The sequence below is a fragment of the Hibiscus syriacus genome, unplaced genomic scaffold, assembly GCF_006381635.1.
Source record: "Hibiscus syriacus cultivar Baekdansim isolate YM2019G1 unplaced genomic scaffold, ASM638163v2 tig00110342_pilon, whole genome shotgun sequence".
In the NCBI taxonomy this organism is placed as follows: domain Eukaryota; kingdom Viridiplantae; phylum Streptophyta; class Magnoliopsida; order Malvales; family Malvaceae; genus Hibiscus; species Hibiscus syriacus.
The window spans coordinates 436082-462532 of record NW_024062693.1 but is presented as its reverse complement, the minus strand read 5'-3'; the positions used below and the strand labels follow the sequence as shown (position 1 = coordinate 462532).

The following is a 26451-nucleotide window of genomic DNA, read 5'->3' as shown; positions in this document are numbered from 1 at the left end:
TTGTCCCATATTTATTTGGCGGTTGTACACGATGAAACTCTTTCGTATTCATCTGGTCCAAGAGCACAAAAAATGATATGGATGGCTTTGGAGTTGAGCTGGAACATTCTTGTCTCTCCTTTACTCCACAACCTTGGATGAGTGAGAGGTTTGATATATCCTTCTTCTACAGTATTCCATGCTCCCATGTCACTTGCTTGAATGAAGTACATCATTCTATTCTTCCAATAGGCATAGTTAGCTCCATTGAAGAAATAAGGCTTGTTGACGGGCATCGAGTCGAGACCGGAGTCGAAGTTTGAAGCAGAGGCCATTGATGACTTTGATTATCGATATAACTCTTCCCGAATCGACTCAAGAGGTGATTAAACCTTCAAATGAGTTAGGCTCTGATGCCAATTGTTGAGTTAATCGATTGACAGATTTGGCCAAGAGGGGGGTGAATTTGCAATTAAAAATTTGGTGGAAGCTTTTGCAGAAAATTGAAAGTAATTGCACAGCAATTTAGAGTGGTTCGACTTTCTCAATCAAAGTCTACGTCCACTACCTTAGCTATCCACACTAAGGATTTTCCAACAAATTCACTAATTTGTTCTTTCTTTTGAGGCCAAAGAGATAACCTTACAATACCCTCAAGAATATACCCCAATTCTTGAGAACACTCTTTCCCAAAGAGAATATTACAAATTTGCAAACTTACAAGGAAAACCTCACAAGGTAAGATGTTTGCACAATTCTAGAACAAGAAAACAACACTCAAAGATAATTACAAATGAGCACAAATGGTGTTCTTGAAAGAAAAATGAATATTGAAAGGAAAATTGGCTTGATTTGCACAAACTTGGTGTTTGATGCTTTCTCTCTTGTTTCTCTATAATTTCTTATTGATCAAGGGCTTCAGAACTTGTTTAAATACACCTTGAATCACTTCTGATCTTTGGGGATGATTAGTGAAGATCATATAGCCGTTTTAGTGTGAAAACAATTAATAAAACAGCTTGGAGCGTGGGGGGAATCGGTACCCCCTATGGGGAATCGGTTCCCTAAGTGTAAAATTCAAATATTTCGACCGTTATACAAGGGGGGAATCGGTACCCCCTGGGGGGGAATCGGTTCCCTCCGAGCATACTGGAATTCTCGAAGCCAAACCATTCAGGGGGGGAATCGGTACCCCCTTGGGGGGGAATCGGTTCCCTCTGAGCAATCTGGAATTTTTGGCTTTAAAATGGTTCGAAATACTTTGTAAAATTATTTTGAAATTGTTTTAAGATTAAAAACTTAATTTTACACTTTGAGTAAGGATTAAAAATGATCTTTAAAAGATTTGGAGTAATGTTTTGAAATTCGAAAAATTCTATCGAATATACTTAGAAAATCATTTGGAAAATCTTAAAATTCATTTAACTTAATTTGTTATATCGAAATATCAAAATGTTTTCAACAATACTACCTAAAGAGTATCGATACTACCTAAAGAGTATCGATACTTCTCTTACCTTTGGTATCAATACCATATGAACAGTATCGGTATTGTTCATATAGTATCGATACTGTAAGAACAATATCGGTACTACATACCCTAAAAAACTATTTTTTGCTCAAATTCTAATTTAATGGACTTTGAATTATTTTTGAAAACTTTGAACAAATTCAATCAAGTCCAAAAACATTTTGTCTTAACTTATTATATCAAAATATTATAAAACATAGTTCAACACAATTCCTTCAAGCCGCAAGTGTGGGTGATTTTAACTTTCAACTTTTCATCATCCCAATAGTCCTTTAAATATGTTGGATCTTGAATATTTTAGAGTAATATAATCTTTGTAGCATCAAGATTCTTCTACAACAATTGATGAACTGGTGAAAGATAGAAAATCATTTAATAAGTTATCATCGAAAAATTTGAATAATATTTTTCTTAACATTGTAATCGATCGAAATTATGAAGATTTATAGAGAAAATAATTATAGGTTGTCACATATAGGTAAGAAAATGTTGAAAAAAAATGGTAAATTTCCAATCCAACTTCATTGTGACCAAGATATTGTGTAAAAAGCTCTTTTACATATTCAACTTCAACACTAAATGTAATAAATATCCTAGCTTTATAAATATTATTATTAACTTTTTGTGACATTTTATTCAATCATGATGATCTTTTATAAATATGGGTTATATACAACTCAAGTAAATATGATGGGTAGTGTTGAAGTTATAGAGTATAAAATGTTTTTTCTGAAATTATTATAAATAATTTGTAATAAAAAGTTATTTTCTTTTGAAACAATTATTTCATTTCGTTAATCATTATGGAAGTATTTTTTTTCTACTGTAAGTTTCAACATTTAAAGCTATTATCATCACATTAGCATTGGTCTTCAAGAAAGCCTGGATACGATGAAAGATTTAAACTTATTTAGATTTTTATGTTCAGCTTTTCCTTCTGAAAGGAAATAATGAATAAAATTCATTAAATTTGTCTTAGATTTCGCTGGGAAGGGAAGGGTTCCTATGAATGGGTTAAAATAAGTCAACAACGCCTTGAAGTTTGAAAACACTTTGGGTCTTGAGCACTATAAAGTTTGGTTTAAAAGATAATTGATAGGTTTGACATTTGTGTTGATGGGATAAAGGATAAAAATAAAATATAAATGTTGTTATTAGTTGATTTTTCTAATATAATAAAGTGATTACCTTAAAAGCCAATAATATTGTTTAAGTTGTCTCTCTTATATTTTAATATAATAATTAAATTGGTTAGTGGCGCTTATGCACTTCGTTTCTTTTTCGCAAGGAAATTACTGCTGGTGAAACACGTTACCTTTTTGGTTTAACAGGGAAAATAGTTGAGAGGACAATGGTGCAAAAATATGGAGTCGGGAATATCGATGATCACTTCATAAGCTTTAACACAATTTGTGATGCAACACAGGTAAGTCGAATGTTCGTGACAGAAAGTATTCATTATAAATTTGTGAATATATTTTCTTATTGAAGACGTCACGGTTCCCTCTTGCACTCTTCCCCTTCACTGATTGCATACCAAATGTTATGTTGGTCACTGAATTAAAGCTTATTTATCGTAATTTTCAGGAGCGACAAGATGCTATGTATAAGTTAGTGAAGGAAGATGTGGATCTTATGTTGGTGGTTGGCGGGTTTAGGGTTTAGGAAACAGAATAGCTTGTTGACAATGAACAAAGGATCGATCCAGGAAACAGAATAGCTCACAAATTGAGAGTAAGTATGAACTTGTAATTTTATGACCCTATAGAAAAGGGTATTATAATTGAAAATTTCATATTCTAATCATGCAAATATTGTATTCTACCAGCATGGGGAGCTTGTTGAGACAGAAAACTGGTTACCAGAGGGTCATATCACTATTGGTGTTACATCTGGTGCCTCCACACCAGATAAGGTAATTCTCTATATATATAGATGTGTGTATATGCATAGACGTGCATGCTTGCGCGCGCACGTTTTCCGTCCTTTTCATCATTTCTAGTAATGGCTTCGCAGCTTGCAATTGCTAATGCAGGCTTGATCGTGCTATATGTGTTTATATAATTTGTGTAATTGGATTAGGTAGGATGTGGAAGATGCACTCATCAAGGTGTTCGACATAAAAACGGGAGGAAGCCTTGCAAGCAGTAGCGTAAACATATAGGTTCACAGAGGTTTTGGTACTGATGGTGGGTTCATGGTTAAAATGGAGGACTCTTTAGTCTTTAGGATTCGGCTGTAATTTGCGTGTGCCTTCAGATCAAATGGTAAAATATTGCTAAGATATTTGAACATTGAATTTGATAAATTTATTAAATTTAAGTTACATGTCGGATTCAACCATTCGCTTTGCCGATCGAAGATTTTTTTTTTAATTTAATTTTGTTAAAGCCATGTTTTATTGTTTACGGTTTCTAGGCATGTAAACGAACACGAACGGATGTATGTTCATGTTCATTCATTTAACTTTAGCCGAACAAATGAACAAACATGAACATAAACGAACAAAAAATTTATTGATCGTGTTCGTTCTTTAAGAAATGTAGCTTGTTCATGTTCGTTCATTTAAATGATAAACGAACACAATAAATTAACATAAACGAATGTAAACGAACATAAATGAACAAAACAAATGGACATAAATGAACATAAACTAAAACAACAATAATCACATAAACGAACATAAATGAACAAAACAAACGAGCATAAATGAATTTATTTTACAACAAGATCTCGAAGTCTTGAAAAAAAGTTTATTCTGAGGTTCCGACCGAGTCGTCTCCGGTGATTCAATGAGGAGCGCTATACACCAGTGAACAAAGATTAAATAGCGTGAGACGCGAGCGATAGCTGATGAGATTGAGATTTGAAAATATTTTTTTTTCTTCTTTCCTAACAATTTTAGGATTATATTTTATTTAATTGTTTTGGACTTTTTATTTGTATTTAAAATTAATTGAATTTTAAAATATTAACGAACATAAATGAAGATAAACTAACGAATATAAACGAAGATAATACCGAACGTTCACGAACGTAAATGAAAGAACGAGTCTTTTATTCGTGTTCGTTTATTTAATTAAACGAACATAAAATCTTATTCATGTTCGTTTGTTTATTAAATGAAGAATTTCTCAACGAATATTTCACGAACGGTTCACTGAAGGTTCGGTTCGTTTACATGGCTAACTACTCCTAATGAAAAAAAGATTCTGGCGAAGTATTGAAAAATCTTTTCGTTAGGTCAATTGTTATGCCATCATTTAATAGATGGTTGAATTTTGAAGGCTTTGATTAAATATAATTTAATTGATGGTTTTATTATAATTTAAAGGATTTGACTGGATATTGTTTTTTATTGGAGGTATAATTTATTTATTTTATTATTTTTTAAGGCTTTTGCATTTTAAATTTTGGTGTATTTAATTTTAAAGGAATATTAATAAATTATTATTATTATTATTTAATTTTAAAAGAAAGCTGAAAGGTTATAAAGTGAATTAGAAGTTTTTGGAGTCCAATGACCGCAGATAACAACTACCAATGACAATGATAATAAATAGTGGTAGAGATTTTAGTCGAATTCAAATATTAAATGGATATTTTATTTAAAGTCAAAAAATGATTTTTAGAAGTTAAATTAAAAAAAATATTTTATTAACATATTACATCATTGAGGATCATTGATAGAATATATAAGTAAAATTGACTAAATATTTTAATTGTCACATCAGTTTCTCCGCTAAATATTAACGACAAATGGTTTAATTGAATATATTTAAATAGTTGAGTGACCTTATTGATAAAATTTTAAAAATATTAGTTAAAATGAAAAAGGGTAGTAATTAGATGATCACTAGTATAATTTACCCTTTATTTTAAATAATTTATTTTAAATAATTTATTTTAAAAATTTTAATTAATTTATAATCATACGTTAATTTTTTTAAAATTTAAATTTTTATAAATTAAATTAATAATATTTATAGTTAATAATACTCTCTCCTACATCGTTAGGCCTGTAAACGAACCGAACGCACACGAATGGAGGTATGTTCATGTTCGTTCATTTAATAAATAAACGAACACAAACATAAACAAACAAATTTTTTTTGTTCATATTCGTTCATTAAAGAATATAGCTTGTTCATATTCATCCATTTAAATAATAAACGAACACGAACGAACAAACACAATAAACGAACAACACAAACACAAAAAAAATTTATTTGAACACAATAAACGAATATAAAAAAAAGTAAACAACATGAATACCAACTTAAAATTCATTAATATAACTTATAACTTTAGAGTTAATTTGTTCAAATACGACAAAAACATACATAAATCATAAATAAGCTATATAAACATAATAAAGTCTTAAAGTTAATTTGTTCAACAAAACAATCTTCTTGAAATCTAAACAACTTCAATAATCTTCGTAACATATTCAATTTGTTCTCTGTTCGAACATAAATGAACGAACATAAACGAACATATAATCGAACGTTCACGAACGTAAATGAACGAACGAGCCATTTGTTCATGTTCGTTCACTTAATTAAACGAACATAAAATCTTATTCATATTCGTTCATTTAATAAATAAACGAAAAATAAATAAATTTCCTGTCACACTATTTACAAAAGATTTAGAGACCTATACATCGTCGTAGAATTTTCCTCTAATTAAATGTTTGACTCTTTTTAAAGAGCTTTCAAGTTTCAATCTTTCCCTGTTGAAAACTTGAAATAGACAACAATTAATAGCAGTAATGGTGGCAGAACCGGTAATTTGGTCTGAATTCATTGCCCACTTTGTTAACCCTTCGGCCTCTTAAGCTTCTCTCTTCACAAATGGACCAAAATCCCAAATTCACCGATTTTTCCGGCAGATTCTATTTATTTTTAATTACCGTTACACTTGAACCCTAACTATAGAAAGGTAACTCACTTTCCCCAATTTCTTTTTCCATATAATTTTAATCTCTTTTTTTTTTTACTTTTAAGTAGCATTCTTTGTATGCTGATAAAATACCGACAGATATTTGCTACATTTTCCTCTAAGATTTGAGTTCTTTAATTTTTCCGACCAACCAGACAGGATCCTTCAGTATATTTGCTTTATTCACTTAGATTTTAAGCAACATCTTATCCAGGCATTCAGATCCGCTCCTTTCTTAGCAATATTAGTAACTGTTGTTCACTCCCCTTATTATTTATTCTATGGTTATTGGTTAGCTAGATGATGACCTTTTGTCTTTTTGTATCTGTTTATTTATTTACTCGAACATGATATGGAGTTTTTTTTAACTAATTTATTCAGCATTGTATGAGAGTAGAATCTAAATGTGCTTGTAATTTCTTATATTTATTTATGTGGCATCATCTCATTGAAGCCCCATGCAGGGTGAAAATGCCATTCGAAACAAAGTTTTTGAAAGGGAAAACATTATTAAATGCTTTGATAAATGTTTCTGTTGGTTTGCTCTGTCTTTAGAAGTGAAGTAATAATGGGTTGCAATTTTGGTTCTGAAATGAGTTGTATGCCAGTAGTAAGTAATCATGCTTTTCAAGGAAGAGCATGGATGTTATGTTGTGTTTTTTTATTCATCCTTTAAATGCTGGTTGAACTTTTAGTATTTTTAACTTCACTTTCGTTTTGTTTAACTTCACTTTCGTTTTGTTTAACTTCATTATGTTTGCTTCTTGTTTTCTGCAGGATAGATGGTGCCTTGTTTTCCGTTGTTTCTTTGAGTAATCGTTTGCATGCATTGCCTGGGGAAAGGCGTCCTATTGGTTAGTTTTTGAGTAGTTGATTTCATCATAGAGAGTCTGTGAAGTTTGTTTTGTTTGAAAAGTTACTGATTAGGGGTTGTCACGAATGGGAGTTCCTAGTGTAAATCATGAACTGGGGCATCGTAAATTGACCCCACTTAGGGTGTTTAGGGGTCTGATATGCTTGCTAGTGTTACTTGCAACAGCTTTTATGATGATATTGTATTGTGGCTTTTTTAGTACTTTTGTATTGAGGCTTTTCAGCGTTCATTACAGTCGAAAAGTAACAGGTTTCTTCTGTAGTTCTTGGCTAGCTTTATGGCCTTTTCTATTTGAGAAAATAAACAAAACCAAAGTCATTTTTTCTGGAGATGATGTTCCTGCAAGGGAACGTGTTTTGCTTATTTGCAACCACAGGACCGAGGTTGACTGGATGTATCTGTGGGACCTTGCATTGCGGAAAGATTGCTTGGGATACATAAAGTACATCCTTAAGAGCAGCTTGATGAAATTACCTGTATTTGGTTGGGCATTCCATATTTTGGAGTTTATCCCTGTGGAAAGGAAGTGGGAGGTTGATGAGGCAAACATGCGCCAGATGCTTTCAAAATTCAAAGATCCTAGAGATCCCCTTTGGCTTGTTATCTTTCCTGAAGGAACAGATTTCACGTATTTTACTTTTCTTTTAGCTGTCTTATACCCTTTATTGTCTCTTTTATTTTGATATGTTTTATGTGAACAGGACGGTACATGGAGAAATTTTATCACTGGTTTCCTGCTTGTGGAATTCTCTGTGATTTTTTATATTAGTTTGCGTTGAGTTATTTGTTGATGTGCTTCCAGTGCACTAATCCATCAATTATGATTTTCTTACAGTGATCAGAAATGCTTAAGAAGTCAAAAATATGCAGCTGAAAATGGCTTGCCCATCCTAAAGAATTTGCTGCTTCCAAAATCAAAGGGTTTTAATGCCTGCTTGGAAGATTTGAGGAGCACTTTGGATGCAGGTTGTTTTTCTTCTTTATATTTATTGGTTGCCTGTGGATTTGTCTCTTAACCTTTTACACATTGATATATCATTGACAGAAGATTATTTATGATAAGACCCTTCTAGCACATATTGTGGTAGGTAGTTGTAGGGCAATCTTTGACACTGGTAACGGATATGTTACTGTATCTATTTTTTCCCTGGAGTAACCAATAAGCTTTCTCGTCAATATAGCATAAGAGACCTGTGTCTCACAGAATTATGATTTTATAAAGATGACTAGTTTCTCTTTCTCCCTGTACTTCCTAGCTGTAATTAGCTAAATGTCACATGGTTTAGAGAAGGGTGATAACCTTTCACAGTGTGGAAAGAGTTGAACTTGTCTTGTTTGGTCTCACAGATTTCCATGACTTATTTGTTTGCAGTTTACGATGTGACCATTGGATATAAGCATCGCTGTCCATCCTTCTTGGACAATGTCTTTGGGGTTGACCCTTCTGAAGTTCATATGCACATCAGACGCATTGCCTTGGATGATGTCCCGATGTCTGAAGGGGAAGTAACTGCTTGGTTAATGGATACGTTCCAACTTAAGGATCGATTGCTTTCTAATTTCAAGTCTGAAGGTTATTTCCCTCCACATGGAACAGAAGCAGACCTCTCTACATTCAAGTGTCTCGTAACCGTTATGCTGATGCTCATCTTGACTGGTGGATGCACATTTTTAACCTTTTTCTCATCCATTTGGTTTAAGATTTTCGTATCCTTATCTTGTTCCTATATGGTTTCTGCCACTTATTTCAACATCCGTCCAGAACCAATCTTAAACTTCGTCAAAACTTGTGTTTAAACCAAGCTTTTCTTCCAATTTCTTTTTATCATGCAAACTTGATAGCTATTCATTCATAAGCTGCATCGAGAAGTGCTTGCCAGATTCCAGCAGCACCTGAATGTGGATGTTTGTGTTGGGAGCCTAAATAGCCCATGCCACGTGGTTATACTACATGAGAAACGAGTCATGTCGGAGAATCCATCCCATTAAAATCTCAGGTATGTTCTATATTCAGATATCAATGTTGTTGTAGGGCTTTATGTACTGTAAGTAGAATCTAAGGCTCGAACTTCCAATGACCGTATGAAATCTCTTGAGAAAATGCAACAAAGTTGTGCACATGCTGAGGTCCTTTTCTTTCTTTGTTTGCAAATTTGGTAGGGGTAAAAACTTTGATAAATAATTTACATACAATCAATGGAACATTTTCCAAACGGGAAATAACAATATCTGACCTAAAAATACGTAGAAAAAGGAATGAAATAAATACTATACTCTTCAGTAGAACAATGACCTGAGGAAACAAACTAGTGTCCCAAAACAGGATATTAATCAACTGAATATAATCATTTTATTTTCGCACTTGTCAAGATTTGTCAGCATTAGCTTGAAGCAGGTCAAATTCCCAGGAATCAAATGATTTCAGTGGTTGGGATGTTTTATGATCCTTTGAAGAACAATAGTCCTTGCTCTCCTAATATCCCGGCTACAAATATCAGCTTGTTGCCCTAAATCCTATACGTTCTTCATAAACACCCCAAGCTTCTTTTTGATCTCCTCTATCCCTATCTTCACTGCTTCTTGCTCTATTGCGAAATCTGCATTCTGCACAGGGCTTCGATCTCGATTTCCAATCGATCGAGGAGAACCCGGATGTTATCCAAGTCTTTAATTGTCACATATGTGCCTGCTTTTTGTCCTTTTGTCCTTTCAATGCATTTTCATAGTTTCTCCACATAGAATCAATCCATTTCTCCATCAAACCCAACGGGATCGATGTTGCAGCTGCTAGGGCGGCGGCAATCAGAGGTGCCGCTATTGCGGTTGCTACGACCGAACAAATCAACACGGCAGCAAATGTAGCAATGAATATCATACTCGACACCTTACGCCATGAATGAATGTACTTAAACTTATTGTCGAGCTTGTTCTTCCTCAACTGCAATTTCTCCAGCATTGCCATTTGCTGCCTGTAAACAGATTGGAAGATGTGAAAGAACTCCTCAGTGAAGGGGTCCCCGGCCACCTTGAAATTCCTCAGTTCTTCCAATGTCCTAACGTATTTGCTCCCTCCAACCTCGCTTTCTTCCTCAAACTGTTGCAGAGCCATTAATCAGTAATTGGCTGTCTCGGGCACACATCAGGCATTTCTCTAAAGCAGAGCAAAAATCAAGTGTCTGCAAGCTGTTCTCGAAGTACTCTTCGACGAGCTTGAACAATTCTTGGTTCTTCCATATATCTTTCTTGCATTCCAAGATAAGTCTAACAACCTCTGGGTTCATCTCTAAAAGACAACCGGTTACCTCTTTGAGTGAATCGAATGAAAGGGCTCGAACTTCGACGCCCATTGCTAGTGTGTTGATGACATGATTGGTTCGATCTTGGACATTGGTGTCGAATGTCTGCAACTCCTTGTCTGCAGTTCCTTTCCAATTTGATTTGGTGTGATGTTGATTTGACATGATGTTTCTGTGTTTTGACATAAGTAAAAAACGAAAAAGAAAAAAAAGGCCTTTTTTTTCTTTTTCTGATCTCACAGAGCCATTATGAACAAAACATATTATGACCATGAAATCCAATCAACACCACCAAATTTGAAGGAAAAATGCCCAGAAAAGAGAATATTGAAAATCCAGATTGAAAAAAAAATACGACTGATGAAAGGGTATTGAAATTTTTGACTCTTTATCAGAAGAGAAACATTAAGGAGAAATAAAATGAGGGAGAAAGGTGAATGGAAGAATAAGCTTAAAAACAAACTTAAAGCCGTTGAATAAAAAGAACACCAAGAGAATTACATTGAAAGAGATTCGGGAATGGCTTGCACGCATGGGATTAAGGGCATGGAAAACGCGGGAAGCAATGTATGTTCATTCTCTCTTTCTATCTCTAGAAAAACCTCATCTAATTCTTTTTTTACAGTTGTAACGCGCCAAGCAAGTGTTGGTAAAGAAAGTGATGAGCTTTCCCATGGCTAAAAGCCTACATGAGAAGGTACCAAAATTAATTAAAGCTTTGATTTTCCGAGTTTTCTTCTTCTTTCTTCTTTGGGGGGGGGGGGGGGGGGGGGGACAATAGGAGATCGTGTAGGGAGATAGTACGCTTAAGCTCCAAAGATTGAAGGTGATGGGGTGTGTTTCAAGTCTTTTTCTTTGGGGGAATTTCTACACTGCGACATCTTTAATATACAACTAAAAAATATTATCGATTTTGTTATTACTTAAATAACAAAACCGATAAAAAAATTATCTAAAATATCAATGTTTTTTAACATTTTCGGTAAAGTGCCTAACAATAACAAAATCGATAGCGTTAAAATGTCCAATAATAACAAAATCAGTAAAAATAAAAATATTTTCAGTAGTTTTTGTTGAAAATTTTAATAAATAATTGAATAAATTAATATTTTAATAATAAGTTATGTCACTTGGTGAACAGAATTATTATTTGGTATAAAATTACATCAATTCAATTATATCTATTAGCTTTTCAACAAATCTCTTCATCAAAAGGTAATAACCTTTTGATTAATTTCCTCTCCTCTATATATAGGTTAGTTGAGGCACAATCTTAGAAACAACTTTGAGAGACAACTTTGAGACACAATTCACAAAGTTGAATTAGGAAATCACTTAGAAAAATTCTTTCAAATTCGTTCTTTCCGGTGATAGAGAAAGGCAAGATTGTGTTCGACTGATCGCTACGGTTGTGCTTATTGTTATGATCGTTTGTTGTTGTATCCTAGGAGACCGACTTCCACGTTACTCAAAGCACAGAGGAGAGGACGAATCTGTCTTAAGGAACTGTTCATACAGGCCTCAAACAAAAATCCTTCTTCGGTTTATCTTACTCTCATCTGATTCATTGTCTAAATATGAGTAAACCAATTTCTTGCCTCTACTTTAAGTTTTATTTATTTACTTCGTTCGATCATATAATAATATATTATTATTTTTTTTCTTTTCGGATTAACAATTTTGTCTAACAATCTAAGACATTATTTTTATTTTTTAACCTGAGAAGAAATTGATTATTTGAGTTCAATCATACGAATATGTACGAATGAAGCATCAAACAACGGCAAACAAAGGATGTACGCTATTTTCAATTTGCAAGTTGAATGCATTCGCAGGTTCCAAGAGTTATTTGCAGAAAATTACGAGGAATTCACGCCAAGTGAAATTCTCTATTGATTCCAAAAGTAATTTATTGTGATGTTTTGGAGGAAAAATATTGTTGTACTATGGCAATGCATACGAAGAAGATTCCAATGCCAAGGAAGATCCCATCAATTTTAAAATCTATTTGCAGATTAAAAGTTCCAAAATCTTCACAGGTTTGGAGTCCACCAACTTTTATGGATGTTGAATTTATATAATCCTTGGTGCATCCTTCGATCAATGGATTCAAGGCATGTTGAATACAAAACCTGTTTCAAGCGAGGTTGACATATTGGACACAACCTCGTTCTACCGTGATATTAGACTATTAGTGTATGTTAAGTAATCTGTTTCAAGAGAGTGAATGAATGCGGAGGCAGTTGACAGTGTTAGTAATCTGTTAGGCTGTTTGTTTCAAGTTGTTAAGGCGGTTAGAACTGCTGAGCAGACAGCTTTGTTAGCTGTGCAAGTGTGTACATAATGCCTTTGTTAGCTGTGCAAGTGTGTACATAATGCCAGCTGATGTATTGCAAATAATACACCTTCTGTTATCAGTATTCTGCATATGTTAATAGATTCAATATTCATTCATTTCTAAAGCTTTACATAGCTTCATGCTCATCTCTTGTTCATGCTCACCTTGCCATTGATGGCCCCTTTCTCACATGGTATCATTCGCTAAAAGATCTTGGCGTCGTTTACTCTTCTATTGTTGCGCCGACGATTGAGTTCTTTTTTTTTCTCAAGCTGTAGCTACTGTAGACTTCATCGCAGGGACAAAACGCAGTCATTTCGTGGATCTCGAATCGCCATAGCCATTGTGATCGGAGTTCTTCTTTGCTGTCTCATCGCTTTCTTTTTCCCTCACGGCCTCATCAATCCCACTGCCTCCGTTCAAAACCATCAAATTGGCAAATCAAGTTTCCAGATTGGTTCTTCGTCGTGTGAATCCTCGGAGAGGAGTAAGATGCTGAAGTCTGAAATCGTATCACTATTAGAGAAGAATTCTGAATTAAAGAAGCAGGTCAGGAATATGAAGGAGAAGTTGCAACTGGCCGAACAAGGAAAAGATAATGCCCAAAAGCAATTTCTGGTTTTGGGTGAGCAGCATAAAGCTGGACCTTGTGGTACTGTCAAAGCTTTGCGGACTAACCCGACTGTTGTCCCTGATGAATCTGTGAACCCAAGATTGACTGTGATCTTGGAGAAAGTTGTTGTTCAGAAAGAGATTATAGTTGTGCTTGCAAATTCAAATGTGAAAGAGATGTTGGAGGTTCAAGTTTCTAGCATCAAGAGAGTTGGTATACCGAATTACCTAGTTATAGCTTTAGATGACAATGTTGAAGAATTCTGCAAATCAAATGATGTCCCAGTGTACAAGAGGGATCCGGATGCAGGTATTGATGTCGTTGGGAGAACAAGAGGCAATCATGATGTCTCTGGGTTGAAGTTCCACATCTTAAGGGAGTTTTTGCAACTGGGTTATAGTGTCCTTTTATCAGATTTTGATATAATATACTTACAAAATCCGTTCAACCATCTTTATCGGGATTCTGATGTAGAGTCCATGACTGGTGGTCAAAATAACATGACAGCTTACGGATATAATGATGTCCCTGTTAATGAAGAGAGTATTGATTTCAAAGAAGATGATATTTGGAGTTCCTCCGTGATCTCATTCGACGAATCTAAGTCTAAAGATAAATTAGACGTTTGTGATTTCATAGGCACTTCCGATTCAAGTCGAACGGAAGGAAACAACATCACTTTCGATTCAAGTCGAACGGAAGGAAGCATCGGCACTTCCTATTCAAGTCGAACGGAAAGAAGCATCGGCACTTTTGATTCAAGATGAACGGAAGAAGGTGTTGCACTTTCGATTCAAGTGTTCATCTTTTTTTTATCAAGAAGGTTGAGAAAGCAGAGAGAATATTAGACTATTAGTGTATGTTAAGTGTGATGAGAGTATGAATGAATGCGTGAGGCAGTTGACAGTGTTAGTAATCTGTTAGGCTGTTAGTTTCAAGTTGTTAAGGCAGTTAGAACTGCTGAGCAGTTACAGCTTTGTTAGCTGTGCAAGTGTGTATATAATGCCAGCTGATGTATTGCAAATAATACACCTTCTGTTATCAGTATTATGCATATGTTAATAGATTCAATATTCATTCATTTCTAAAGCTTTACATAGCTTCTTGATCATCTCTTGTTCATGCTCACCTTGTCATTGATGGCCCTTTTCTCACACGTGATAAGTTACGGCTGCGAGAAAAATGAAGTCCTTTTAAATATGGTGATATGGTTTCTATCAATAAAATTTCAATTGATTCGGAACTGTTTGAAACTATTTGAATGTCGTTCGAACAAATCCTCTATTTTCCCATATTTCGCCAAGTGAACAATGTAGCAACCATCGTTGGAACAAATCTTGGAAATCTAAGAGTGAAACTTGTGGTGTCATGGAACAAAGCATTAACTTTGAACACAGTGATGCAAGTGCCATATAATATTCGGTCACCGCATGAATTTTCTCTTAACTAATGGTGACTTAGTGAATTTCGATCAAAGATAGAAATTATTCTATCAAATGATTGTTAGAAACTTGGTGTGGAACACAATGATTTGTTGTCCACCAAGTTTTGTATTTTGTGGTTGCACCCTATATTGCACAACTTGAACTGCATCGGAGCACACCTTTGTCCTTTATGGAGGCACACCTTGAACCCACATATTGATGGTTCGAGATTGGTTGGCAACGAATTTATAATATTAATCAAGAAATCAAAAAGGTATGTGTGACCATTCAATATTTCTTGTATAATTTATACATTGAGATTATACTACTGTTCTCGGTTTTATTAAATTCTCACTGTTCACAGAAGTCAGTTTTGTTTCGACACATTGATGGTTCGAGATGGTTGGCAACGAATTTATAATATAATCAGAAATCAAAAGGTATGTGTGCCATTCAATATTTCTTGTTAATATTTATACATTGAGATTATACTACTGTTCTCGGTTTTATTAAATTCTCACTGTTCACAGAAGTCAGTTTTGTTTCGAGATTTAATTTATTAATTCTCGTCGTTCAACAAAATTGGTTCTGTTTTGGGTTTTAATCCCGTTTCCAACATAAGTTGGTTTTATTTTGGATTTTAGTTTTAAATCCTGACAATTAACGAATTCAACAAAATAGTGTTGATTGTACATTTCTGTTTCGAGTTTTAGTTTTACTAAATTCCCGTAGTTTAACATAAATTACTCAATTGTTGGATTTTAGTTTTGACTAAAATTCGTTGCGATAAATAAGGTACCGAACACAATTATGTGAAAAAAAATCGAGCCTATAATTATGTTTCAGGATTTTAATCCTGTTGTTCAACAAAATTTATTTGATTTACTATTGATAACAGAAATCGTTTGGATTACAAAATTGTTACAAATTTTGTTTTAGAATTTTAATTTCTAATTAATTTTTTTTTTCAACAGAAACGAATGGTAAATAAATTGAATTAACTTTCAATTTATGTTGGATATTTACAAATTATGGTTACGTGTTTTAAACGAAACAATGGTAACTCCACTGATTCACCCAACTCGTGATTTGAAATGTTGATTCCTATTCAGAATTTGAATAAAATTCAACAATGTCAGTGGTTGTGAGCCACAACAAGAAGCATGTGAAATTCATGATAATTTCAAGACATAGCGACATAAGATGTTATATTCATGTGAATATGGTCAAATATGATCCTCCTATTCATAGAGAGGATGAGATAGACATTGTCGTCATTAAAGCTTGAAAACATTCTAAGTTTCTATGTCGGAATTACATCTTGAATGGATTGTCAGATACATCGTATGAAGTGTATTGTGTCCATAAGATTGCTAAAGAATTATGAATGATTTGGTCATGTTCTGAGTTGTCACAAAACATGTGGAGGAAGCTATTTTATTGCAAATAAGGTAACTTACAAGAAAATAGGTGAGACATCGTGTGAGTTATGGAAATGTATAAAATTTCCTACAACTACATCAAAGTGTGGGGTACCTTGTATAAGTATAATGGTAAGTCGAGACTATACGGCGTCGATATAATGTCATTAAATAATTGATCTCAACTAGAGTTATCTATATGATTTTGTAAGATCAAAAGATAACATTATGGATCCCGCCAAACAATGAATTGAATCGAGATCAAGTTGATAAACTTCGAAAGAATGTGACTAAAAGCCCATTAATATAAGACGCTATGTGAAGGAAAACCCAACTTAGTTGACTAGAGATCCCAAGATCTACGTTCAATGGGACACCTACTTGCATAGACCTTGTGAGGTCACTGTGGGGGTTCTTATCCCCAAGTCCATTCCTATGATGAAAACAGTGACTAAAATGTGGAAAAGGTTAAGCAATGCTTTAATGACCACTATGTTTCGGTGAGCCGAAACATAAGTCACCTATGTGAGAGTGAAGTGGAGCCGCTTCAAAGAGACTATTGGGCCATAGTTCTCTAAACTCTTGCAGAACCAGGAGATGTCCACGCTATATGGACATAACCATGAACCAAATTCTTGTCAGTGAGATATTGTGTGAGGTATGTCATCGCTTACACAACAAAAGGACAGTTCAAGGAATCACATCTACTGGACCCAGTAAGGTAAACTATTTCACAAGGGAAGGTTCAAAGGAGGACGCCTACCTATCCTATGCAAATATCGAACGTATAATCTATCACCATATCGAGTCAGTGTTTGAAATCATCAATTTCATTCTTGTGAGGGATTGTTGGAAAATTAAATAATTGAATAAATTGATGTATTTTAATAATAATTATGTCACTTGGTGACAGAATTATATTTTGTATAAAATTGCATCATTCAATTACCTATTAGCTTTTTCAACAAATCTCTTCATCAATCAAAAGGTCATAACCTTTGATTAATTTCCTCTCCCCTATATATAGGTTAGTTGAGGCACAATCTTAGAAACAACTTTGAGAGACAACTTTGAACAATTCACAAAGTTGAATTAGAAAATCACTTAGAAATTCCTTTCAATTCGTTCTTTCCGGTGATAGAGAAAGGCAAGATTGTGTTCGACTGATCACTACGGTTATGCTTACTGTTATGATCGTTTGTTGTTGTATCTTAGGAGACGACGTCTAACGTTACTCAAAGCACCGAGGAGATGACGAATCTGTCTTAAGGAAACTATTCATCCAGGCCTTAACAAAAATCCTTCTTCGGTTTATCTTACTCTACTCATCTGATTCATTGTCTAAATATGAGTAAACCAATTTCTTGCATCTACTTTAAGTTTTATTATTTTTCTTCGTTCGATCATATAATAATATATTATTATTATATTTATTTTATCTCATATTAACAATTTTGTCTAAACAATTTTTTACCGGTTTTATTATTTAAATAATACAAAACCGAAAACACTTTTTAGTCGTATATTAAGACTATCGCACATGATCGTTTACCTTTACTTTGGAAAAATAAAACCACAACTTTTGGTTATATAGTCTGCCCGCCCATCATGTCCCCAAATTACCATTCTCTAATAACATATTACCCTATTTTTGAAGAAATCGATCATGATTTTTTTCTCAAAGGGTTATTTCAAGGTCTAAACAAGTCCAATTCCCTGTTAGTTGGGTCCAAACCTACCTTACAAATTTAATTATGCTCTTAAATCAGTCCACATAACTCTCGTTGGTTTATTCAGAAATTTGTCATTACAAAACTATATTTCAAAATCACCCAAAAACAATTATTTGAAAAGACTTTGAGATTAGAAATTGATATCTAATCAATATTTTTGGATTGAAGTCTTGCCAATAAAAGAATTGGCGGTTGAGTTTCACCGATGAAATTGGCGACGACAACAAAAAATTAGAACTTAGGGTTTGTTGAGAGGAACATAAGAACTTTAGCTTTTAATTTATATTTTTTTCATTTTTTTATAGAATGTCAACTTTAAATAGGTCGAAAGTACCACATAAATTTTCAAATAAATGCTTAATTTTTTTAACTTTTTAAATATTTAAGGGTGAAAAAAAAAAGCAATAAAAATTAAATTTTATAAAATATATATTTCAAAACTACTTAATGGAAGGTTTTTAAAATACATTTTTTTCATATTTTATTAATAATAAATTTTAAATAATACAGAATTAAAGTTAAAAAATTGACCAAAAAATAGCAGCTCCCGTGACTCGAGCTGTAGCCTTCCCTGTCATGCAGTAAGTATGGTCTACGTATATCCAAACCCATATTTAAAGCAACAATCGCCATTGTTAATTGCTTGCTATTTGGAATCACATGCTACCGCATGAAAATTTATTCAATAAAAATTCCCAGACATTTTGCACCCCCAATGTTTGCCCGTGATCCATAGTACGCCAATTTGCCAACTCCTAATATTCCATCCCTATTCCCCTAAATAATCAATCCCACAATATATATGCAGACATGACAATTAAATGTTTTTACTTTATAAATAAATTTTTTTAAAAAAAACATATATGTTGATAATAACAATGTGTAAAATGTTGGTCGTAAACGATTCTTTCCTTCTGATTTAAACAGATAGTCAAAATTATATTTCTACCGACGGTCGAGTCAAGAGGATTGGTTGGGAAAAAGTGTAATGAAGAAGATGAATAGTTCATAAGATTTGATCTCTCGAGGGTTTATGTTGATGTGTAAGTTTCATACTTAAGATCATGATTACGATTCGTATGTATAGAGCAAGCAATAAATACAATTGTTAGAAATATATTTAGATTTAGTAAATCTCATAGGCTCAATAATCCTATCAAAGGATTGTGATTGATTGGGATATGGATCTAAGGCTTCAATTAATGAAATGATTCTTTCGAAAACTATGATAGGCAGAGATGTTTTACATTGAAATATCTTTGAAGGTTTAATAATTATTCACATAAGTATTTTCTAAGGGTTACGTATAGGTAGTATAAATTTAAAATAACTCTTTTACCATTTGATTTTGAACACTCATACTTCTAGCATTCTTAGTGCTCAACTCAAGATATCAAAAAATAACAATTCTTGTACTACCGAGGTCGTTTGATTCGTACATTCATGTATTTTTAAATAGCATTTAAAGAAATAGTGTGATTAGGGATAGACCTAAGGGATAGTCGCCCCTGAAAATTTGAAATTAACATATATTTTAGAATTTTTCTATATATATTCTATTGAAAATCTATTTTCGCCCTATAAGTTGAAGTCCGCTCCCCTTATAATTTCGTCTCCCTAGCATAAAATTTTGCATCTTCCCTGGGGCGAAGATTTTTAATTTGCAAAGTTTGATTCCAAGGCAGCCGATGCCAACTCTCACACGTCCTAGTTTTCTATAAAAAGGGATCAACCCTATGTTTCTCTCACCAGTCATTTCAAGTAATTAGAAGTGTGTTTTGTTTGAGATCAAAGATATGGAGGGGCATGCTAAGCTTATGGTTGTGACAATGGTGCTAGTGGCATTAGCCTTTGGGTCCGGTCCCATAGTCTCTAATGGTCAGAAAGTTTGTGATATGAGCAAAGGGGATTTCGAGGAATGCCGGCCGAGCGTGAACACCGCAGATCCGAGCCCCCCGCCGCCTTCGGCCGCGTGTTGCAAGGCTTTAGACAATGCCGACTTCAAATGCCTTTGTTTCTTCAAGAACTCCCAGTGGATGACGAAGTATGGAGTCGATTTCACTCGAGCTAAAGGCCTTCCCGGGAAGTGCAACTTGGGGAAATCTTTCCCTTGCTAGATGTGTGTAAAAGAAAGAGAAAAAACTCGTGTGTTGAATGGTGATTTGATTATTTCTTTTGTTTTTGTTTAGTTATCATTTGTGTTCATGTTTTTGGGGTGTGTTTGTGTCCAAGTTTGAATGTTTTAATAAGAAATATGTTGTTATGAAAATTGTTCGATGGGAGTTTCTCTTTGCATAATGCAAATTTGCGAATGTCGTAAATAAGAGGAAGACGATATCCAAGTCTCTCTCCATTTGCTCTGAAAATAATAAGTTATGCTTAATTTTTGTACTTCCAAAGTTTTATTAAGAAATATCTGTACTTCCAATGCTCTATTTTTTTTATGAGTAATACAATGCTCTAATTAAGAAAAATATTTTTTGCTGCCCTCCGGTTCCAAAGCCTTATCTTAATTAATCTTGATCGATCTGGTTTACACACCTGATTTTGGTGGGTGAGTCTCCGAGCGAGAATTTTCTGTATACACAAGGACTCTACCTGATACCTTGCTTAAGCGATATTAAAATGCTTAGCACTTGAACTAACTTCATTGATAAAAAAAATATTCACATATGAAAGAAAAAGATGATTGGAAGATTAATGGCAAATTATAAGTTCAATAATAGTATTATAAATTTTAAAAGTTTAATGACAAAAACAAATTTTCTCAAAAATTTTCTCAAAAATTTTGATGACTATATTTTAAGCTCACCGTAAATTATATTAAATTTTGTAATATGAGTAAAATAAAATACTTATTTAAAAACTATTATCTATAAATTTCATTCATCAATTAACATAAGTAAAATAATAACTATATATTATATTAAACGACGTTTTGATTTTTAAAACGCAAGATTTAGTTTTTATTTAAAGATTATATAAATATTAGTTAAAATATAATAATTAACCAAACACTAAACTCAATTAAAACTTCAATTATTAATATAAATACTAATTTTTCATTCTTTATTTATAAAAATATATCTATAAAAGGCTTTCACTAAATAATCCATCATTAGTGGAGTGATAAGCAATTTTATATGAACCTATAATATCTATATTCGATTCTTAAATAATGTTTTCTATTATTTTATTTAAAAACTATATAAAATATGAAAAAAGAAGTGTGTTAAAATAATTTGTCAACTGAATTGGGGTTAAGGGTGTAAACGAGTCGAGTCGAGCTCGAGTATTGCTGAGGTCGGTTCGAAAACTCTAAAATGAAGTTCGACTCAATTCGAAAACTCGTGAGCTTAAAATTTTCAAACTCGACTCAAACTCTAAATCCTGAACTGAAACTCGTGAGCATCTCGAAAAAACTCGAAATAAAGAAAAAAATTCTTAAACTTAACTCGATTGAAGCCTCAAACTCAAACTCGAATATAAAACTTAAATACATGAAATCTTACTGTATTTTTAAAAAAACTTAATACATAAATATTAATATTATTAATAATTTATTTTTTTTTTAAAAAAAATCTTAATAAATTATATTTTCGAACTGCTCACGAGCTTTTCGAGTCGAATATCGAGTAGCTCGTTTCGACTCGTTAAGAACTCGAGTCGATTCTATTCGATCAGAGTATTTATCGAGCCTTGAACGAGTCGATCTCAAATAGCTCGCGATCTGTCTTTCTCATTTACGGCCCTAATTGGGGTCCAATCAAATACAAACTCAGCCATTTATATATTTCTTGGATATACATACACACACACGCATTGTGTGTGGAATTTTTGTTACGTTTTTCGTTATGATAACTGAAAATGAAAGTAGAAACCTGCAAAGGCACTTTATCTAAAGACCACTCAACATCATAATGCATCAAATCTGTTGTTATTCCATTGAAACTAAAGCCCAAAGTCTACATTATCAATCTACGAAAACATTTGTGGCAACCCGTGTTGGCTACAACATTGTAATTCAACAGTACCAGGTAAAGCATGGTGGGGGATGCTAAAATCTACTTGTTGAATAGATGGACAAAAGAGAAGATGAAGAATCCTGCCATCTGCATCAAAAAAAAAACCCCATCATATCCAAAGTTAATACCAACACCCTAGGGATTTACATTATGGTGTTGTTCGGGTAATTATGGCACAACGTTATCTTGCTTAATTAGCTCAGACGAGACCCTTTGCCAATTCTTTCAAAGGGTTACTCCTGTAAAACCTTAACTAGATGAATGGTGCAGCTTATAACTCTTAAAAGTCATATGATACATACTCATGTTCGACACTCAAATTCAACACACTTTCAGATGTTATATAGAAGTACGATCCTCCAAATTTATGTAAGAAAGTCAAAAAAATTGACCATATATGACCAAACAAATATCCATATTCTTATACTCAGTTTTGAGTCTGGCTAACATAGAAGATAGAAAGGAGAGCATGGGGAATCATACCGTAGAAAATGCAGCACCATAGTAGGGATAAGCAGTTGGTATGAATCTTTCATATTCATTGTGTCTATATGGCCTGACTGGAATCTGCAATGCAATTCAATGTTTTCGTAATTTCAACATGAAAATCCAAAATGCATTCGGAAAATAAAAACTCCATGAGATGTAATAAACCCAAAAAGCAATTACAAAAACATTATGTGTTAGATAAAAATAACTACACATTGATCAATATCAGTCACTCTCCTATACAGTTCTTTTGTGAACAACTTCTATTACAGGATGCTTCCAAAAAACTAAACTAAAAAAATCAGATAAACCAGTAAGAGAATTAGGTCTCAAGAGGGAAATTGTATTCAGAATCATGAGAAACAAAATACCTGCTTTGCAAGAGATAAGCTTGTATATCCAAGCTTTTGGTAATCAACCTTAAACTGGAAAACACCATAAACATCGGGGACCCTAAATGATGTCGAATAGAGACCCTGCAATACAAGAATGGATCATTGGTTTTATTAGATGACTTCATATTAAAAGCAATCTGATATCACAAACCATATAAGCTCAAGAGACAAATAACAAACCTTCTGGTCATTTGATAAAGTTTTCAAAACATAGGGGCTCATCATGTAAAACTGGACTTGGACATCGTCAGCAACATATGGGTCCCAGCTTTTCCCGGACCACTCATAGATCTCAACAGAGTATACCTTCATGAAACACACCCATTTCATTTCAGGTATATTTCTGCAAAATGGTATTTGCATTAAAAAAATATAAAAGGTGGAAGAATTACCAACTCATCATTAATCCTGTACAAAGCAGGTTCATCTGTTTCTCCAACTTTGTGGTGTTTTACACTAACAGCCTAACAATCAAAAAAGGAGTTCAATCAGCAGTTCAGCACCATACATACACATGAAGAAAAAGGAAGCAGACGTCAAAAATTAGGTTATGAACAAGAATCATAATAAAATTTATCAATATGCCTACCTTAAGATGACCTCTTTCATGGAAAACCCATTTGCTAATTTCGGTCAAAAATTGTTCATTACCAGATTTCTCATGTCTGCCATCAGAAAGAACATTTCTCATAAGAACGTTAGATAAACAACTAGTATGCACTTAAATAAAAGTACAAAGGCATAAAATTAATCATAAACTGTAAATGCAACTGGTTCCGTCCTCAAAGAATAAGAAGATACATATAAAAGACAAAGGTTAAACATGGACTTTCTTATGATGGTTTCAGGGCCTAAAATCCTGTTTTAGCTGTTTCATTCTATTTATTGAGAATCAATTGCTGCAGACTTGTTTAACAAGTCCCAGGTCTTATGTTGAAAGGGTAGTCTAAAGAGTTACAGATTCACTCACTTGGTGGAGCTCCCGGCCTTCTGCATGCCATATTTAAAAAACCTGAAGATATTTTAAGAATTCATCAAGAAACATAACATGTTATAAAGTTCAAAACCAAAAGGAAACAAATTCATCAAGGAAACTCGGTTAAAAAAGTTAATATATCACATAATGGTTGCTGAACATACTCAGCGAACCACAAATCAGGATTCGTGCATTGTTCCTTGCCTACAAAAGGAAATAAAAAATCATAACCCATTTGAACAGCTTGCTATACTAGGAGTCGCGGCAAAATAAGCTTCTTGTATTTAATGCAAAACTATCTTAAATTAAGATGGAAAGGATAGAGATTCATGATCCAGATGTGCAGAAGATATATAAACAGTTATCACTAACTACCTGGATAACTGAGACTAAGGAGATTGCAGAACCCGTAAATGATGGTGGAGTTGACAGCTTGGACTTGGGATTAGCCGAATAGGCAGATGTAGAAGCTGAGAGAACCTTTAACACCTAAACATAGTGCCAAAGTTAAGGTGACAGAAAAAGAAAGCTGCAGTCGATAATAAATTGATTATTTAAAAAAAATCTTTAACCAGATACAAGCAGCTTACCAAGCTATTGACAGGATTCAGTGAATGACCAATCCCCCGGAATAGTACAGGAGCCTGTGGCAAAAATTATTAGAACTATTCTCACTGTAAGTCTGTAATCACAACCGCTGCATAATATACAATGAGCTTCATACAGTATATCATAATTAAATGTAAGCTAATAATATATATATATATATATATATATATATATATATATATATATCAAACAAATAACTGAAAGTCGTAAGTAGGCAAGCAGTTCCCGAACATCAATTCAGTATAAAAGTCTTTACAAATAACAGCATCAAAAGGAACTTGAATGTACCATTTTATCATGATTGAAACAGCCTGAAAATGAAATTAGTAGATTAATGCTTGGAAAACCATAGATACCCTACTGAGGGGAGTAAGATTGAAAGTGCAGGCATTAAAACTTACGGTAATTTTCTTACTTCCTAAAATAACATCAGACTTAATAAAATCATCAGAGGCAATCAAAGTATGATCTCCTTCTGTTTCAGAAACTGCATAGCCTGTGTGATCAATAACCATAGCAGAAGGATCCTACGAAACAAGGAAGATTCAATACGCAATCAAGTGATGCAATAAAATAGCCTGGAGCGTCAAATCAGAGAATAATCAAATCAGTGGCGATAACCATAGCAGAAGGATCCTACGAAACGCATCTGAACCTCATCGAAATCAACTCCACATTCAGTGGCGATTTCCCGAATCAAATCAGAAGCATTAACATCCGCCGCAATAATCAAATCATGACCGGGAATCAACAAAATTGACAATGGAAGCAACATCAATAGATCCTCCGAATCCTAATTAAAACAAAACAAATTAATCATTACATCAAACAAAAACAAACTAAAAAAGAAATGGAAATTATTCATTTAAAAACAATTAAAAAAGGAAAAGGGCAAATGTGAGATAACTCACGTTCAACGGAGGGGCAGAATAGGATCAAGGCATCGTAGAGATACTGGCCGTAGCGTTGCAAGGCGACCTTGGAATCGTCGGAGAGTTTGAAGTCGAGGTCAAAGCCGCGCGATTTGAGGGAGTTTAAGTAGGAGGAGTGAGACGATTTGATGGCGAAGTCATCGAGGAGGACCAGGACTCGGCGATCGGTAGGAGTTTCGATAGAGAGAATTGCATAGAAATGGGAGAAGGATCAAGATGGAAGTCACAAAAATAACCCAAGATTTTCCCATTTTTGGGATTAGGGTTTTAGTGTGAAATGAAATGCATGAGGATTTGGGAGATTTTCCTAACTTTTTTCGGATTTGTCAAAATGACCAACAAAATCGCAATGCGATCGCTAATTCGTAACGCGATCTCCATTATCGCAAATTCGCGTTGCATTTCGCGTTGCGATAGTTGGAAATCGCGTTGCGATGATCTACAGTGTCGTTGCGATTTTCCCAATTCGCAATGCGAATAAGTAAATCGCAACGCGAATTGAGAAAATCGCAATGCGATACTGACTATCGCAATGCGATACTTACTATCGCAATGCGATAATACAAAATCGCAACGAGATACTGACTTTCGTAACGCGATTTACATAGCGCCATTCGTATTAACGCGTATTTTTTTTTTCAAATTCCAAACACGAATTTTTTCTTAATAAATCGGAAACTGAACCGTTCACAGTAATCGCAACTCATAACCTCAAACCCAAAATCACAACACTCAGTCCCATCTCCATCTCTCACTCTCTACGGTGAAATTCGTCCCCATCGCCGACGAAATCCATCACAACCATTCACAGTCAAAAATCCCTCACAATCATTCAGAAATGGAAAATCAACCTCCGAGGGTTAGTTTTTTTT

At 33.8% G+C, this 26451-nt stretch overlaps 3 protein-coding genes and 3 pseudogenes across 3 annotated transcripts; 4 read left to right on the top strand and 2 right to left on the bottom strand.

Moving 5' to 3' along the window:
- The first annotated feature begins 2200 nt into the window (after positions 1-2200).
- LOC120120629 lies at positions 2201-4884 on the top strand (annotated as a pseudogene).
- A 1447-nt stretch (positions 4885-6331) lies between these two features.
- On the top strand, positions 6332-9409 carry LOC120120615 (probable 1-acyl-sn-glycerol-3-phosphate acyltransferase 5). The gene is made up of 4 exons (XM_039140209.1): positions 6332-6454; positions 7232-7956; positions 8164-8294; positions 8701-9409. The coding sequence occupies exons 2-4, from the start codon at positions 7394-7396 to the stop codon at positions 9123-9125; spliced, it is 1119 nt and encodes a 372-aa protein (XP_038996140.1). The 5' UTR covers positions 6332-6454; positions 7232-7393; the 3' UTR covers positions 9126-9409.
- A 284-nt stretch (positions 9410-9693) lies between these two features.
- On the bottom strand, positions 9694-10810 carry LOC120120628 (annotated as a pseudogene).
- A 2041-nt stretch (positions 10811-12851) lies between these two features.
- Positions 12852-14431, top strand: LOC120120627 (arabinosyltransferase RRA3-like). Its single transcript, XM_039140219.1, has 4 exons — positions 12852-12956; positions 13043-13155; positions 13262-14198; positions 14399-14431. Exons 1-4 carry the CDS (start codon positions 12852-12854, stop codon positions 14429-14431), a joined length of 1188 nt encoding a protein of 395 aa, XP_038996150.1.
- A 5518-nt stretch (positions 14432-19949) lies between these two features.
- On the top strand, positions 19950-20270 carry LOC120120626 (putative lipid-transfer protein DIR1). The gene has a single exon (XM_039140218.1). The coding sequence runs from the start codon at positions 19950-19952 to the stop codon at positions 20268-20270; it is 321 nt and encodes a 106-aa protein (XP_038996149.1).
- A 1853-nt stretch (positions 20271-22123) lies between these two features.
- Positions 22124-25874, bottom strand: LOC120120586 (annotated as a pseudogene).
- Between the last annotated feature and the right edge of the window lie 577 nt (positions 25875-26451).